Source organism: Photinus pyralis, unplaced genomic scaffold (genome assembly GCF_008802855.1).
Source record: "Photinus pyralis isolate 1611_PpyrPB1 unplaced genomic scaffold, Ppyr1.3 Ppyr1.4_LG7, whole genome shotgun sequence".
NCBI lineage: Eukaryota > Metazoa > Arthropoda > Insecta > Coleoptera > Lampyridae > Photinus > Photinus pyralis.
Window position 1 is genome coordinate 11,316,597 of NW_022170738.1, and position 19,436 is coordinate 11,336,032.

The 19,436-nt window shown below is 35.3% G+C and overlaps 1 protein-coding gene across 1 annotated transcript in view; it reads right to left on the minus strand.

The window, feature by feature from the left end:
* LOC116176489 (hemicentin-1) overlaps nt 1–7,112 on the minus strand; it is a 109,743-nt gene extending 102,631 nt beyond the window's left edge. Inside the window, exons 1-2 of the mRNA XM_031495094.1 lie at nt 6,970–7,112; nt 34–348 (exon numbers count right to left, since the gene is read on the minus strand). Of these exons, the coding sequence (XP_031350954.1) occupies nt 34–199 (166 nt within the window). The 5' untranslated portion in view covers nt 200–348; nt 6,970–7,112. The remainder of the gene's footprint in view (nt 1–33; nt 349–6,969) is intronic.
* Nucleotides 7,113–19,436: the final 12,324 nt, after the last annotated feature.

Here is a 19,436-nt window from a genome sequence, read left to right on the forward strand (position 1 = left end):
TCTCTATATGTTTAGATCGAAATGTATACTTACGGTATAAATCCAAATTAACCATCGCCTCTTTCGGTTCGGTAAGCAGCGTGTTTACAGCTTGACATGTGAATATGGCGTCTAGGTCTTTTCTTGATATACCCGCCCACACTAAGCGATTTTCAATGACGTCGCCCGCGTTGTGTTCATACTGCTCGTCAACGAGCATTCCATTTACGAGCCAACGCACTGTCGGTTCGGGATGACCGCCGACTGTTCTACACGTTAGCGTTATGTCATCGCCTTCTTCGTGTGGACCTATCGAACCGTTTAATTGTCGTCCCCATTTATCCAGTATCGTCGGTTGCTCTGGAGGAACTGCAAAAGAAATATTGCACTTAATGCAACTCAACTGTTGTTATAATCATTTAAAATGGAACAAGAGCGGCATTCGCTTAGAAACCCTCTTAGCTGTTTTGCGTTGTAGCATTTCACCCATTCCTGATTATTGTTTTATAAATATTCATGTTCACAGACCTTGTCACTAATTATTTTGTTGAAATTCGGTTTATTGTAATTTCAAAATTTTGACGAATTTGTGCTATCGCACTTAACGAAGTTTTATCGACAGCAAACTTTCTTTGCTCTACTTTCTTTTTTTTCTGGTAATTACTCCTAAAGTGCTCCGATATCGTAAAGTTTCGAATATTCAATTCCAACGTTAAATCATGAAATTCAAGTTTCTAAATCTAAATATCTAGTTTGATTTAAACTGTCATACAGTTTACGTTGTATTTTGTTTAACGGATTCGCTTTCAGTAATTAATGTTCTTTGCGTTTTATCAAATCTAATTGTTGCCCTTTAACCATTAACAGATTATCCAATGTGATTTCGAACTCGTTTGGGATCGAAATACATTTTTCTCTCATGTTGGAGGCTATAAATTGGATTTAATGTAGATGCATACGAATTCGCTATTGGAAGTTTGAACCGATTTCATTTTCAACCGTTGCCGTATTGTTGTCGTTTGAATAACCCTCTTGTTCGTTCGGAGGTATGTTGAATTTTGTGTTTTGAATGGGTTTGATATGTCGTTTCTTTACAAGGTTTTTAGTTTCGGTTATAGTTTCATTATCAAATTATAATTTAAATCCACGTTTACACAAGAGTTCAAGTTTTATCATTGATGTGTGTACAAAATCAATATATGATCTGTGATAACTGCACCAAACGCTGTCTTTTGGGGTTAAAGAAAACCGCCTATATTTTCTCATTTCATGTGCTTGCGTTGACTAACAAACACACAATGCATCCAGGATCCAGTAATGCCTTAAACCTAATTGTGGGCTAATTACCTGCCCTAGACCGGTCCTTTTGTTACTTATAATCTAAGTAGGTAAACCATACAACTTAATATTTAGATAAACTACAAAGTATTTGAAATATGTGCAGGGGTGTCCAACACGCTGGAAGTGAAGATAACGAAATTGAGTCCATAGGTCATTCATGGTAACGTTTATTTCATTGCATTAATTACGTGAGTAATTAGTAGTAATTGCTCTTCAAGGAATTATACCAAATTTAACCTATTGATACATGATCGATTCGATTTTGAACGTGCCATTATTTTGGGCACGCCTTCTCCTCACGAGCGGTGCCTTGCAAAAGTATTCGATCGTGGATCTAGTTACAATATATTTAGTTGGCTTCCCAAGTAGTTGTAATTTTAATTACCGAGTGGATTAACTTGGGTTCCTTGTTTTAGACTGAATTGCTGGACACGCTGGAACGGAGCTTTTTCCTACGTCAGACATTGCATCATTAAAGGTAAGATTATTATATATTAGGATTCTTGTATTTTCCTTATCGATGCGATTTTGTTCGTAATCAGTTTACATTTAAGGGATGATTATTAAATATTAATGTAACGTAATCGATCATAAATAGGGATGTCAAGTTTAATTTTGTAATTCTGGTAATAATTGTCGAATTCTTGAGAATTTTATTAACGGTAAATAAAACATTGGATTATTTTGTTGCGGGAATTTGCAATCATTGTTTTTAGCGCTTTCCATTAATAGTTCCCAGTTTCATAAGAGGAAGGATCAATCATTTAAAAACACTGGGTGGCGCCCAGCCTTACGGTAACGTGCGAGGGAGTTAAGAAGATTTTGTATGTACTAATTGCAAAGTATCTCATGCCTTTTTACTTTCACATCCCTGAGCTAGCTGGCTGTTTATGGGGCGGGTTTTGAGAAAAAGCAGTGCAATTATAACTTACGCCATAGAAACTGCTGTACGGCTTTATGTTTCTTACTTTTGGAAAGTTAAAAAACATTTTTTGTTTCTCGGAATTTGTTCAATAAAATCAAAAAAATCAAAAAGTGAATAGGTTTCAATGTAGAGACATCGAAAATTGAAACATATACATGGTGTTCGATTAAAAAAATCAGTTATTTATTTACACCGTAAATAAGACACTTCCTCGGCCAGATCTCGAGAACCGTTCGTCATATGACTTTGAGGTAAAAAAAAATTATTGGGTAAATCGGTCATGAAGAATCGCTGGAAAATATTTTCAAGTTCTAAAAATGACTAACAGAGGGCGTAACTGCCATCTTAATTTTTAAAATTGCATTTTCTTTAAATTTCACATAATAAACAAAAAAATACTTTTTCTCATTTTTAAAGAGAACCAGTTTATCTATCATTTTCGTAAAAAGAAAAACTCAGTTATTTCAAAAATAAAGAGGGTGTGGGGCGTTCAATTGTTTTTGCAATAACCTGATTTAACTTCTTAACCGTTGGACCGATTTTAACAAATTTGGTGTGGTTGAAAAGAGCATTCCTTGGGCAATGAGAATCAATCAAAATATAGTTAATTTAGTTGAATCCTTCTCCGCCAGGGGGCTAGTTTTGATAACTATGGCCCAAATCCTAAAAAAATCAAATGGAATAATATGACTTTTTCTTTATGAAAAAGTAGCCAAATATCATCCAAAGAGGCCAGTGAAAACTTTGTCAAAATCTCGTTCCTAACCTCAAATATTGGGAAAATGAGATTAAGTGATTAATTGATTAAAATGCTTAAATTGTATCTTATTTGACGTATTTCCGGTATTTGTCGATGGCGCGAAAGATTGTTTGGAAAAGGATCCTCCACTTTTAGGTAGGCGTTGGAAAATTAAACAAATGCAACACGATACATTATAAAAAATTCAGAATACTCCCTCAATAGTAGTAGACAACAAAGCTGGTCCTTCTGGCTTAAACAAAAGAAATTCATCTGAAGCTTCGCTTTCACCTCAACAAAACGACTCAAAGAAATCTAACGTGTATGAAAGTGCATAGCAACCACTCAGTCTTTTCTTTTGGAACGTAGCCGGCTTTAACAATTTAAATTCCCTAGACTTACAAACAATACCTGCTGATATTTTTTTTCTTCTGTGAAACGTGGCTTACTAATGATCCTGCAGACCTGCCCAGTTTTTTCTGTGAAAATTACATTTCTAAGGCGACTAGGGGCGTGCTAGTGGTGGCCTCGCGTTATTTTTACAAAAAAGTTTACACTTCGTCACATTGGATACGTCGCCCTGGTGGATAACTGTTTATGTTAAAAACAAAAATATTGATTTCATAATTATTTGTGTATACTTTAATAGAAAACACGATATTTTCTTTTTTCAAATTGTATAATCATATTAATTATTAATAACTAATTGCTAGGTTACATTTATTTTGTGGCATTTATAATGAAGCTAATTATTTTTTGTTTTTTTTTGTTAGGTATAATAAGCAAAAACTTAACTCAGTTGCTATAAGTATACTTTGTACTTCAAGAGCAATAAAGATCTATCTATCTATCTATCTATCTATCTATTTAAAATAACAGCCGTAATTTGTAAATTATTATGCTGTGTTTACATTCAGAAAGTGCAGTTTTTTGAATTTGTAATCTTTTCTAAAATTCCGATTTCTAACCAAGAAGTAGATATTTAATATGCTGGCGATATATTTTGAGTATTTTCAAAATGCGACCATTGCGCCCACATCTTCTATTTGCGTTACCCGAATCGACCACGAACCATCGCCGCCAGTATATTAAATGCTTCTTGGTTAGAAATCGGCATTTTAGGAAAGATTACGAATTCAAAAAACTGCATGTAAACACAGCAGAATAATTTACAAATTGATTTTTTAGGATTTTGTGTCAAAACTATCCCCCTGGCGGAGAAGGATTCAACTAAATTAACTATATTTTGGTTGATTATTGTTGCCCAAGGAATGCTCTTTTCAGCGATACCAAATTTGTTACAATCGGCCAAACGGTTAAGAAGTTAAAGCAGGTTATTACAAAAACAATTGAACGCTCCACGCCATCTTTGTTTTTGAAATAACTGAGTTTTTGTTATTACGAAAATGATAGATAAACTGGTTCTCTTCAAAAATGTGAAAAAAGAATGTTTAGTTTATTATGCGAAATTTAAAGAAAATGCAATTTTAAAATTTAAAATGGTAGTTACGCCCTCTGATGGTCATTTTTAGAACTTGAAAATATTTTCCAGCGATTCTTCATAACCGATTTACCCAATAATTTTTTTTACCCCTAAGTCATACGACGAACGGTTCCTGAGATATCGCCGAGGAACAGTCTTATTGGGTCACCCGGTACATTTAAAAATAATTGCTATAGATGCGCAACCATCTATAGTTGACATTTGCACAAAAAGTGTTTTAAATATATTTTACGAGGCTAGGAAATATCGACACACTGTTACAGGACTCTGTATGTAATAATGGTCATGATTTAACTAAGAGCCTCTTGGTTATTTTAATTAATTGATGTTTGTTAAACACGCTTTTTCTGTCCATCAAATTGTTAATTTCTTTCTTTCTTTAATGTCTAAGAACGGCAAAGAAAACGTTCTTTAACATACTGAACGGAACAAAAGCATAATTTTTTAACAACTAGGCTTGTAACGGGAGCCATTTTTAATGGGGTTTACTTTTATTCAAATTTCGTTGTGGGTTTTTTGAGTGATAGGAGTTAGGCGGTATACAAGGTTGTCTCTTTAGAGGGCTGGTTATTCCAAAATTTTGTTATTTTAGATTTGTTTCCATGAGTTTAAATAAAATTGACGATATACTTACGTGCGCAAGTTTCAAACGTCGTTTTTTTGTCAAGAGATGGCGCTTACAACCTTAAAGATCTCTATAAAGTCACTGTAATTAAAGATTGATATATCCATGCATTAAAGTTACAGTGATTCCATAGAGGCAGCCTATTTTCTATTGGTAGTTAGGAGATCCGCCATATTTTGGCCAAATACATCGGGTTGGTGAAAATTAACCTGGCCACCAAGGTGATGACTTGATCATGCTTGAACAATTTACTGTGGCAGCAGTATTGTTGGGTTAAACAAATCAGCTTATTGGTACATTGGAAAAAATATGGCCGACATGAAGCATTATCACCACAGTCACTGTAATTGAAGTTACAGAGACCCTATAGAGATAATTTGGTCATACGGTGAAACCAATCAGCTAAATGATAAATTGGAAACAATAAAGCCGACATGGAGCATAAAGGCAGATTCACATTTTCGGTCACGTCACAGTCGAATCACAGTGCGGTCAAATATTATAGCGTGCATTCCTTATGGCCGACTCATAGTATCGGTCAGGCTACGGTCAAAACACGTTCATAAAAGAAATACACGCTACAGTGACCGGACAGTGACTTGACCGATAATGTGTATTGATCTTATTATGGCCACACTATCTTTATACAGTCACTGTAATTGAAGTATATGTTAAACCTAAAGCGACATTTTGTTGGTAAGACTTTTGCCCCAAATAAAGAGCATTTGCGGCAATTGATGATTTTGCTGTTTAATCAATAGGAAAAGGCATCGGAAAGTCACTGAATTCTCGAAGACACCTACGGCCATCGCGCTCCCACCGTCAAGACTTGTGAATGCTGGTTTCAAAAGTGACAATTTCAATGTTATTGACAAAGAACGCTAAAATCGACCAAAAAAGCTTGCAGACTACGAATTACAAGCATTATTAGACGAAGACGCTACACAAATACAATTCACGGCGTCGCAGTTGAATGTTACTCGGCAGGTCATTTCCTATCGCCTGAGAGGCTTGGGAAAGATTAAAAAGGTTGAAAAATGGGTTCCACACAAACTGAACGAACGACAGATGGAAACGCGAGAACTGTGTGCGAAATTCTGCATTTATGCCATGAAAGGGAGAGTTTTTTTAATTGGGTTGGAACTGGCGATGAAAAATGGGTGCATTTTGAGAATCCAAAACGAAAAATGATGGGTAATGGCAGGAGAATCATCAATGTCGTGTGCAAGACCGGATCGCTTTGGGAGGAATGCCGTGTGCGTGGTGGGAGTAGTGTATTACGAGCTTCCCCAACCTGGCGAAACAGTTAATACCACCCACTATCGACAACAACTGATCAATTTAAAGCACGTATTGATTGAAAAACCAAACGGAAAATTTCTAGAAAATCATGGAACGTTCGCGATGACTCTGAAGGCATATCATATTTCATGCAAAGAATGTCCGCTTTCATCCCTTATCGTTGGTGACTAATTTTTTATCGATTTGATGGCGCCCCAATGTATGGGATACTCGCTACATAAATTTCGCCTTAATTTCTTTTGTTTAGTTTGTGAATTGGAGTCAGAATATAGCATTAAATATAACAAAATTGATTTGAGAATGCAAATTGTGGATTGTGGATCTCAAAAACTTAATTTAATAATGATTTAAACAATTTGATTGCCGTGCGTTGGGATAACCTTTGACTGGACTTTTGTATTAGTTTTGCTACAGAAAAGTAATAGGCTTAGTAAACGTTCCAATCTGTCATCTTTTGTGCTTGTGACGATTTTCGTGCCTAACTTTGACGAAGTTCATTGTTAACATTACCTATACCGCCTTACGAATAAAAAGATAAAAAAAATGTTTCTCACCCTCACATTTTTCTTCTTAATGAGAATGAAATACCTATACCTCAATGTTGAACTGTAAAAGTCAACCATTTAATAATTCCAACTAAAGGCAAACGACAATCATGTAGTGTCCTCTTTTGATTAGTTCAAGACTTCAACTTGACATGGAGATGGGTAGGTAGTTGAAATTGTACTTGAGTAAACTGAACATCAACACATGCGGTCATAATCTTATATTCGTTGCAGCGCCTTTTTAAGGGTTTTTCATTAACGTCAGCGGAATCACTAATTGAAACACGCTTAAGCATTGACACGAACACAGTTTTTCAATTAGAGAAGCGTCCTTACACTGGTAGCGGAAACGCTTTTTAATTGACGCAAATAGCATCATGCTAGCAATCTTCTCAGATTAGCGCAGTTTAAATTAAGCGTTAGATCGTTTATTTTTAATTAGCGACGAATTTTATTCCGAATTTTCAGCTTTATGAAAGAGGTAGATTAATCCGTTCATTATGAAAGTCCGTAATACGCTATTTGGTCAATTGATAGTGAACAATTTGATTTGCGGTAGTGTACGTAGAGGAAATAGAATTAAAGGGCACAGTAAGAAACGCTTTAGTATTCTACAAAGGCAAGATTTGCGAAAATGCGAAGCATGACTTTCAGCTTAATTTAATGAAAGGGCGTTACTAAATTTAAAATCTAGAGGCGTTTATGGCAGAGGATTGATTAACAGCCGTCTCTTTATTCATACAGCTACCACAAAAAAGCTTCGGCGGAATTTTTAGGTGCACGAAGTGACAAAAATTAGACTAATGTTAGTACCCGAGCCCGTAAAAACAGTAATTCAACAATGCCCCTTTGTGGGAACTAATGTTTCCCGAATCACTTTTAAACACGCGTCCGTTGTAATCCTGAGTTATTTATACGAATCAAATTCCAGTGTGTTGTGTGGAAGACGAATGGTAATGTTTGTAAAAATCATTTGGATAGGAAAATATGTTAACTCAATGATTAATTGAAACGCCCTTAATTCGTCCTACATGTTAGAGATTGTACGTGCATATGTTTCATTACGTAGAGAGGATTTCAAATGATTTATTTAATGGATTTTATGTTTCATTACAGCTGCTATTTATTAGCGATTTGCTTTTAGTCTCGTTACAAGGGTTTAGCACAGGTGGGATTAATTTTTTTACTCATTTTTAAATGATACATAACACGTGTTAAATATAAGTAGAAATGTTCAGATTTGTCTCTCTGGCACGCGAGACTTCGGATGCCAGCGCAAATTACTTTGGGGGTAAAAAGGATATTGAATAACAATTAGTAAAAATAATAAAATAAAAAGGGGCATAAAAAACGCATTAGGCGAAATGTTTATACTCCATGCCAAATTTGCAATTAAAATGTTTAAGCATCACAGAATATGGTATCTTGTATTTCCTTTGATAATCCCACAAATTTTAAAATTAGTTGGAAACGAGGCCTTCTTGGTAATTAAATATTAATTTAGGTATCATTAATTTTCAAGATAAATGATCGCTTAAAATATTAATTAAGTGTAGGGTGGAACTTTTGAACCATACGACTATTTAGCAGGCGCTGAATCAGTTTTAAATACTTGAGGTTCCTTAAAATTGTATTATCGATCGCTATTTTTGGCTCTCCTCGCCTACTAACTGCGCTAAAATTTACACGAAACATTCATCTTGTAAGTAATTAATCTAATTGCTCAACTGCATTTCTTAAAGAAATAATTACAACGTGAGTCGTTTAAACGCTCGTGCTAAAATTATGTTATGGGCTTCTGAATCTACCAGAAGATTAATTCTTTAAGGTAAGGGCATATTTGTGCACCGAGCTTTGAAACTCCAAGTAATTACTCTCCTATAATCACTTAAAGTGTATAATTATATCAAATTCTTCGCTCGAAGGGGATGTAGGAGATAATTGGTTGGAAATTTTATACAACGGAAAGCGCCTCGATGGTCTTAATCATTGTCACCTTTGTAATAACGGACTGATCCTTAAACGTTTTTGCTGAAACGTACTTATCACTTACGTTACTGCATGGAATAAACTGTAAACTGCGTAACAGAATAATTTGTTTTAGTAACATGCAACGTTGGAACTTTTATTATACGGTGGTTGTACTCCAAAATCTCCCACCTCGTTACTATCCCTTCTCACAGTTCATTCTGTGTCCAGGTTTAAATCAGCAGTAGGTACGTCACAAACTTTTGAATGAGTAAGTGTCCCATTCTCAAGTTGCTTATTTATTAATTAACTTTTTCATGGCAGTATTGTCTTTTTTTTCTTTTTTTTTTGTTCTTCCTTGGCCACCGGCCCATCGAAATTGTAAACATTTAAATTTGAAGTTAGGTTCTGGGTTAAGTGGAAGTACACCTTGTGGCGATGTTGTCCCTAGGTGAACTTCGACAATAATTTTGCTATAGATGTGGGTCCAAGAGATCACAGTGTGTTTATTTTCCCTTTTGTTCGGGAAACCGAAATCCATTGGATCGCCGTTAGTCTCTTCGGTGGAGGGGGAAACTTTACCACAATTTTCAATTAAACCCCGCGATAGGGAATGTAACGGGAGCCCGCTTTGCAGTTTCAATTTTTTCAATTTTATGTATGGGTAAAATTGGTAGGCACGAATCAGTTTATTAGCGTTAAACGTGCTCGTTTAGAACACGTAGATGTTTACCGAGGATTTCGCTGGTCCCCTTTTCAAGAACCGAGATAGTGTAAAACGGGTCTCTTAATGGTTGAAAGGGGACGCCGGTCGCGGATGTTTCGTTGGTTCTGTTTTGTAGCATAAATAGCGAAGCAAAAAGAAAAAGAGGGAGACATGTTAGCGACTATGAAAACGTTCATATCGTCTGCCGTCCATTCCCAGTTATACCAAATGCACTCCTAACACACTAAACGCATTCAGTCAGTTACTCAAACTAAGCGCACATTCAACGAAACAACGGGGCGTTACAAATGAACGCATTTACGATCGTGTTCGACTTTGATATCGAATTTTATTTGTAGGAGAATTGTTAGATGTTGATATTGTTTAAATAATCGATTTGTGTATTTTGTTTATTTTAGTTTTAAATTAAACTACGTGTTAAAAGATTAGTTTTATTGATTTGGAAATAATCTCGTGTTGTTTTTGTAGCCAGTACTAGTTTGTTATCGCTGCGCAAGCTAATTATATTTCGAGATAGGCATATGTTTTTTCGCCGAAATAAACCGAGGTGTACTTTATCGTTCGAGGAAGATGTAAAGGAAGCGGAGAAGGATGAAAAAGAAGGGAAAAAGGTGTGAAATAGAACATACCTATGCCTTAAAGATTTTGTGTTAAATTTACAAATTTGCCGACATAGGAAACTTAGTACGTGTAACGCTTCATAATGAAAGAGAACAGAACTAATATGTCTGAAATAAAGGGCTTTAAGATAAGAAACAAGTGTTCAAGCGGATAACAGTCGAAACGTTACAGTGTTGCCGGCCCTAGAAACCGTCGCGACAGAGCATGAGAGGGGCAATCTCCTTTATACTTGTGTATAAAGAATGGTGGGTTTGCGGTGGGTCCGCTTCAAAACTTTCAATCGACGATGTACATAAGTGATAATCTGCCGGTCTAGAAAGAACTACATTTTTTTCGATCGCGTATTGATTCCTTAGCCAAAACTGCAAAATTTGTTGTTATCACGAAAGCGTTGGAGTGCAAGGTGCAAAACATTTCATTGCGCCAGATTTATAGTGGCTAGTTGTGTAGAAAACCAGTTTATTAATCACATTTGTGCGTATTATTTGTGTATACGAGGTACTCATAACATTATGAACAAAACGACTACCGGTAAAATGTTAAAGACACTTAATTCAAGCTTTTGTTTGCTGTTAAAACCCTAAGTTACAAGGGTACATTTTTGACATTTATCAAAGTAAGCTTGAAGGACGGGTTGGTCCTGAATCAAATTGCGTCATCCACCTTTCCTAATTAATTTTCAAGTAACCAATTCAAATGGGAATACAAGAGGTCTGATCGTATAGCCAACGGCGTTCAGCAATCCAATTTTCCAATTGTGGTTGCCTTCCAAAAGAGAAAACCAACTACCAATTGGAGAAAATTTCAACACGCATCGATAAAAGTAAGCTACAGTGTTGCTGGTTTTAAAAACCGTTGTAACGGAGCATGAGAGGGGTACTCTCCTCTATATCTACAGATGTAGCAAAATCGCACGCGAAGCCGGGTTCTCTTGGGGGCCGTTTCAGTTTTTCAGATCGGCGAATAGACTAAAAAATTTGCTGGGAAAGCGTTCGTGTCATCGAAGGATACCAAAGAACCATTAGCCGCGGTATTGTACGTTATTATTTAGTGCGAAAGTTGAAAGTAATTACTGAATTGCCAGAGAACCTATGCCGCAATTTTGACGAGTTTATTACGCGGGTGCCTTGTTACGAGTTGTCATTATAAATAAATGAATAATACGTGGCTAGTTTATGCAGAAAGAGAACTTAATTACGTAACGGAGGCAATCGGTTAGCGGATTTATTTTTTAAGCGAGCGTAAATATATATAGTGCGAAATGGGAGATTCAAAGATCCACGCAGATATTTCTGTTTCATTGCATTATGGGAGTATCGTTTTTGAGTAAATTATCACCACGAACGCGTTGGAGTCCAAGGTGCAAAAATCTCGTTGAGCTATATGTGGAGTGGCAAATTACCACAAAAAAGTCAATTTATTAATCAAAGTTTTGCACCTAATTTGTTTATACAATAATAAACGGCAACCGGTAAAAAGATTAAAGACAATTAAATCGTGTTTTTGTTGGCTGCCAAAACCCTAAGTTATAAGGGTAATTTTGGACATTTCCATACTGTGGAACATTTCTCCAATAAATAAACCAATTTGGAACTAATAAATTGTGAGGAACCTAAAGCACGGTTGGGCTGGATACAAATTCGTCAATCATCTTGCGAGATTCACTTTCAACGAGTAACCAAATATTTTTTAGTATTGTTTACCGAATGTTCATTTCTTTTTTCCTGTGCGTTGCTGGAAAAACTCTATCTGCAAGAAATGAGTGGACTCTATTGATAACTGAAATAACTGAAAGGCTTGTTCATGAAATCATCCGTTCTGTGTGTACAGTTTCCCAAAGTCCCGGGAACGAGTGAAGAAAAAAAAAACATTTCAGGATCACTAAAGGGTCTTAAAAACAACATTAGAGATGGTTTAAAACGTTCATACACTGGGAAGTTCTAGGGGGTGACATACCCAAAATTTTTAAATTACAACCCCTGTCGAAGTTTAGGTTATTGTAAAAACACTTCCCCATCAGTGTTTTTTAATTGCCTCTAATAAAGTGAAAGGTGAAACTCGACAGGGGATGCAAATCACCTCCTAACCAAACGGGGAATTTATTAAACGTGTAAACGATCTAAAATGCAGTTTTTATGATCATTTAGTGATCTATTGAGTACAGAGAATACGTAAGTACATGTTATATTTTTATTTCCAACGTGTTAATGTCTCAAATGAAAAATATTTTCCCCGGAAACTCGAAAGCGCTTTTGAAGTAAAACATTTCCAATCCCTTTCGTAATAACACATTTAAAATAGGAGGCATTTAATAAGAATTGCGCGCACAAGCAAGTTGGGGAGTTTGTGCCGATATATTAGGTATCGTAGATGAATAGTCTTTGAATGTTAATGTAGAAGTTAGTACTTGGAAACATCGTCAAGTTACGTTGCACAAAATTGGATGCTTGCAAGTGGCAGCGAAGTGCAAAGTTTTCCAACAGTTATGCAACTAATAAAAAACGTAAAACATGTGATTTGCCCTTATATAACTACGTTTAGTATCGACTTTTTTCGGTTTATTTTTTACTTTATAACTTTTAATAAAACTATTATTACAGAACTTTGTATCCATAACAGTACAAAACGTGATCTAAAAAGATTAATCACAAATATATTTAATCAACAGGAGATTTTTCAGGAAAGTGGTCACTATTTTTATTAATAAGGAATCGGCTCTAATTATTTTTGCAACGAATTATAAAATGTGAATGTAACAGCAGCAAATACCTTTTGAGTATAAATCTTTAAGTCGTGGAATGTACAAGGTAAAATAGCAAAATTTACATTATGCGCTCGCTGAACTTTCATTCTGCAGGGAAATAAATAACTACCATTACCTTAAGACAGGTAAAAAGTGGAAGGTGGAGGATGGTTAATACTTTCGTCTAATGTCGGCTACTGAACAGGGTTTATTGACGCATGCACGTCAAAAGCTGCAGCATTGCAGTTAAGTGGAGCTGTTAATTAACACCTAGTTAGTGGTAGATGTATGTTAATTTCAAATTTCACGCTGCAAATTTATAAGAACGCCGAGAATTTTAATAAGTAAAAACGCAGATCCATGTATTTGCAGTTTTCTGGAGTGGAAACGTTGTTATAAATGGTTTCATATTTAATATGATGTTTTTAGTACTTTGAAATATTGCATTACCATTCCTTACGTTCTTTAATTTTCTAAATTGCGGACTTACATGAATTCTTCATTTCGGAGTCACTCTCTCTTTCCTTATTGCCACATATTTTATTAGGGTTCTTCGTGAATAATAGAATATTCAGTTTACAGGAAATCAGGGTAACTGTTTTTGTTTCGTATAAACGCGAAAATGCTCCAGAGACCGCTTCCCAGCACTTCGCCGTATTCTCATATTCCGTTTTCAGCGCCCACTCTGCTTCTGCAAAACATTAATTATTGATGCTTAACTTCTTTATGCTAACCAGGCAACTATCTTTGAATTACCCTTTTTTCACCCAAATCCAAACTCGAAAGTAGACTTAAGAAATCGAGATCTTTTCTTTACACTTTAATTGACCCTTTAGTTAATCTTATATGGTACTTAGACTTATCAAGGTTTTACTTTCTTTTTTAATAGTCTTTGTCAAGGTTTTTATACTTTCTGTAGTACTAGTGTCGTCTTCGGTTTTGAGTAATGTCATTGTACATTGCTTTCTAAATAAAATTAGACTGGCAATACCAGGCGACGACAAAATAAGTATCTCCTCTCCATAATATTCTTCGAGCTTTTTGAGAAGGGATTTTCTGCTTAACTCTCCTCCGTATAAAACATACAAATTATGTAAACTAGTACTATTCCTAGATTGAAAAATGTTCTGAGTCATAGTCTCAGTCAGCTTTTGAAAAGGAATATCTTCATTATCTTGAAAAGTAGTTTTATTTTGGGCAGCGGTGATATTTTTGTGGGCAATAAATTTTTTTAAACAATTTGAATGGTATCTTGCATCTGCTGCATGGAGGTCACTTGGCGCTTGAACGATCCTAGATCTCACTTCTTCTGCCCATTTGTCTTGGCGTTTTTAACAGGCTTTCAGAATGTTTTGATTTATGTCCAATGTTCGTACAATATAAAATTCGTTAAATCGGCTTGGGTTTTTAGGATTTTTTCACATTTTTCGGTTCACAAGAAGCAGTCTTCTCTAAAATCGAACGCAGTAAATGACTTCTGTTGGTTTAGATCCTTTTTGTCTCCTACTTTTTTTGAACAATCTGGCAATGTGGGTCTTGGATGTGTATGTCGACATACAAGAGCGATGACAATAAAATTCATGGATCTCTAGTCTCTGCTGCAGGTCGTCAATCCAATTTCTCAGGATTTCATCTTCACGTTGGTAGCACGCATTAATTATTGTTTGAAGTCTTTGTTCACTGATTGTGATTAATTGTTCGGATTTCTCACACTGAAATATGCACTTTTTTTATGTTCACTTTTAGTTTCCATCCTGGCGTTGATAGTCTTGCAAAAAGAAAAATGTGTTTTTATTTTTGAAATTATTTCGATATAAAATAATTTCAGAAATAAAAAAACCCGTTCCTGAAAAAACAAAAATGCTGAAAAAAAGTTAATATTGTAACTGTGAAAATTACTACTAACCAAAACCTTTGCTTGGATATTAGTAAATGAGTGCCGTCCATAACGTTGGAATTGAGTTCACAAAATGGGGGCGAATGGTAATCGATATGAGAAAATATTTATACCTTCCCCATATATTCTTTAATATTATTAAAATTTAACATATACTGCATGTTTCGACATAACCATGTCATCATCAGGTAACTGAAATCGTAGAGTAAAATCAAGCAATAAAACAAAATACTTACAAGAACTAGTTATCACAAAGAGGTTAAATTTAACAAGACAATCAAATTTCAAAAGTTATGACCATTACAACTAAGATAACAGTCTCCAAGGCACAACTTGCTCACTCCTTTCCTTTGAATCGTTCTAGTTTTCCTTGGCTATTGGTCACTGTACTGTCGAGTTGAAAAACATCACTTTCTTCTCTAGTTGCACAAATAACTATTTTCTGTCTCAGTTTTCATTACGGTCCCCACATCGTAGTTCTGGTCGTTATCTCCAAAGCTGCCGCATTACACTTTTCACTGTTTCTTCTAGATTTTCATCTTCTTCATCTGTCACGCGAGCATTACCACGAGACGTTTTCTTTGCAGCATCAAAGCCGTTTCCAATTTCTCATGTCGCGCAAGTTTCAAAGCTTGCTGCGTTTCTCCGTTGCGAATACCATCGATAAACGTCTACACCGCCAGCTGGTGTATAAAACCTTGGAGCCGCAGGATATACCAATCTACCGTATGAATTTTATCCTAGATTTTTTCTTTGACACTCTGCACCTCATTTTGGACACTCTTATTATGTGTTGGCTTCCCTCTATTTTGGCTTCCTTGGCTTGCAACAGTAATATTGTACTGGGAGCACGGGGTTTAATATTGTCCCATTTTTGTTAGGGTAGTTCTATTAGATAGTGGGGTCTACAAATTGGTTATTTAAACGTACTCGTACCGAAGTGTGAGAATAATATTGTCAAATCAACTAATTATTTGTTCAATTATTATCTGTTTAGTCAGGAATATAATCAAATTTCAAGGTTCAGTAATTTCGTATTTGGACCAAGGGGAACGGCCCTGAACGTTTGGAACAAACAAAAATAGTATTTAAAGTACAAGTGTCATTTGACGAAGATTGTCGCACGAGGTAGTTTGCCGCATAAGCGGCGAATGCGGCAAAGCGAGTGGCGACAGGTAGACAAATGACACGTGTGCTTTATACTATTTTTTCTATTTCGACTTTTATTTTAAATAATAAATTATACAAATTATAAATATTGCCTTTAGGCGTTGTTAGGTAATTTTAAACTATCATTCAGTGTATGTTGGTAATAGACACAATTCATTTATTTTCACGTTGGTTAACCTGATTCCTGTATTTTCAAACTTCAAACTTTTAATTATTTGGTCATAATTCCATTTTGCGGCAGTTATGATGAATACGGATGACAAACACGTCTCTTGTACCCCACCAGAGACCCAAGAGATTGCCAATGAAGCGACGTTAAATTTACTGCTTGTAAAATCGAAAGTAAAGTACGAGGAGTACAAAATTTTTGAAAACTGACTGGCCGAGAAGGGAGTTCAAAAAGTAAGCAAGAATGTACTGCTGGCATATTTTACTACGCTAAGTAAAAATAAAAAAAGTTCTACCCTTTGGAGTATATATTCAAAATTAATCGGAATTAATACAATCGGTCAAGTTCCTCGTACGTTATTTACACTTTACAGGTTATGTTTAGTTTTGATTTAACGGATACCGTTGACAGCAAAAAAGCGAGGGGTACCAATCCAACAAAATAAAAAAAATAATGCGTTTCTATTTCTTTCAGCATCATTTCTGTCTAGAAACGCACGCAAACTGGGCCAATCAAGTACGGTTTCGGATATTGTTTCCACATCGAAATAGAAAAAGGTTCATTAACGCATTCAATTTCCTACTGATTTTACTGCTACTTTGCGTTAGAACTAATGATGATAAGTACTAATTTACATGTGTGTAAGACCTTGTTTAAATATTATTCGTTTTCCTTACATTCCCGCCGGATTGCGCATTTGTTATCTCTACTCCACGAGTAGGGAGACTGACGAGTTCAATGGTCCTTTGCTTTGTAGAATGAATTCATCAAGTTGGAATACAATTTTGCGGTCAGGCAGGAAATCGAATGTAAGGAATCGGTTCAGCATTACAGTATAGGTATGCAATTATTTTAGATTTCTCGATGGACCAATTAATTTATTCTCACTTAGTATACCGTTTATTTGAAAAACAGACTGGATAATGCAACACGTCAAATATTAGGGAATAATTTTATATTAATCTTAGTAAATGCCACTGTTTGAGATTGATCTCCGTTATTTTAGATGAGTTACGCTTCATTCTTATTCATGTAACGTTCAACTTCCGACCCACATATTGAAGGAAAAACGTGGCTATTGCCACTTCATATGTAATGTGGCTTTATCCAAATAGCACCGAGACTCCCGTCGATTTTAGAACTGAGTGATAGATGCCTTACATTCGTCTTTCTTTTTCCGTCCGGCATTCTATCAATGGAAACGGGACCACTCCTTTTTTTTTCAATTTTGCATTCACACTCGGATTAGAATAATTTTCTGCGCCAAAAATTCACTTGCACAGATAGACATCGTGCCGCACTCCAGAAAACCATGCACTGGTTTCGAATACACACAATTAATTGATTGACAACGATAAACATTTATTCCAGAACACAAAAAATTAAAACAAAATCTCTTTAAGAGAGAAACCTGTTTGGACATTTGACCCCGCACGCGGCTGGTCGACAATTAAAATTTTGAATTACAGTTTATTCTATAAACCAAATAATCTGATTATATAAAGATTGCTGAACATCACTTTACTTTATAAGACAGAATTAGATAACAAACAAAACTGGCTTGATGAATAAGATGACAATTTTCTGCTAGATGTGCGGACGATATTTGAAAAAATGGAGTGGTTTCAATAACCAATACAATGACGAAGATAGACAAATGTGGTAACTTTCCTTTATTGAAATGTGATGAAAGTAAATGATAGAATTGATCAAAACATTTTTTTTCAAATAAATCAAGGACTGAAAACGTTTTTCGTTTTCGCCTACGTCCGGAAAACTTTCACAATTTGAAGCTTTTCAAAATTCCTATTACAAAACGGCGGACTCCTATAGAAAAGTGTCTTACTTTAATAAAATTCCGTATTTGGGTGTTTTCACGGTATAATGTGTTTTGATAAATACAAAATTAATTTATTTTTGCATTTCTACAACTAAACGATCAGAATGTCATGAATAGTATATTACGTATTTTAGAATAAAACCTTTTTTTCTGCACTTTGAAGATATTTTCAAGTTTAAATTAGTTATTTTCATGTATAAAGATCCCTAAATCCTGATCACATCTTAGATTATGTAATTTTGGGAAAGAAAAACATTCGTTCTTATTTCTGCATCCCTATCTGTTTTAGTTAGCTGAGAAAAGATAGCAGATACGCAAACTTTTAGATTTTTGTGATGTACCTCTCAAGGAACTTTTTGGACACTTGGTTTAATTGAGAAAAAAACTTTACTTGGGTTCTCTCCCTCATCTTCATTTTTAGTAAGACTAAAAATTCTGTCGCGTCTCAGAAAAGCAAAAAAAGAGAAGTAAACGACAAAATATAAACAAAACGAGCAAAATTAAGTTGCGAACTCTAAACGCGATCAAAAATCCTCGTTTTTAACAATAATTTATAGTCCACATACTAGACATTTCATTTCTTCGTTACCGGAGTGTGAAATACTGAATGGTTGTACGAATATCGTGGTCGATGCAGTACAAGGAAGAGACGGTAATCGGAATTATGTACGCAGACCGTTCGAGAGTTATCACGTTCACTGACGACGGACAGAAGAAGGTACTCGGAATAAAATCCTGCATATAGTCTACTTCAAGTTATTTCATAAGACCTGGGAAAATTTTTTTGACTGGCCATTTTATTGTTTGTTTCTTATTGTAAATTGTTGAAAGTTTTGAGCTGGTCAGGTGTTAGCATAAGGTTTATTATCGGACATAAATTAATTGGTTTTGCAATAAACAATGCCACGTGCAAGATAAGCAACACATGTGGTTATCAGCTCTGGCGGCTTAGATGGAATTTCGAGTATCGTCGGGAATAAAGATGTTGGTTTTTTAGGCCAGGCAGAATTTTATCCTTCTGTATCAGATTTTTTTTCGAATTTCATTTTGTACAATGTTATTTCCGATTTTATTCAAAATTTGAGTAGTTATTTCATTGCAACTAGCGGAATTTGATTATGGCTTTCGGATCTTTCAAGTTAATACGGGTTATAAGACATGTTAGGATTTTTGTAGTTGTGTCGGAACCTAGTCGTCCCATGAGAAAATTTTAAAAATAAAAAGAAAACTAATTGTGTTATTTGAGCTAGCTAGGTAGGTGTCTGTTGGATGGTATAGTGACCGCATACCATTGCACACTACAATATACATTTAAAGAACTCTGCGACAATCCGAAAAACT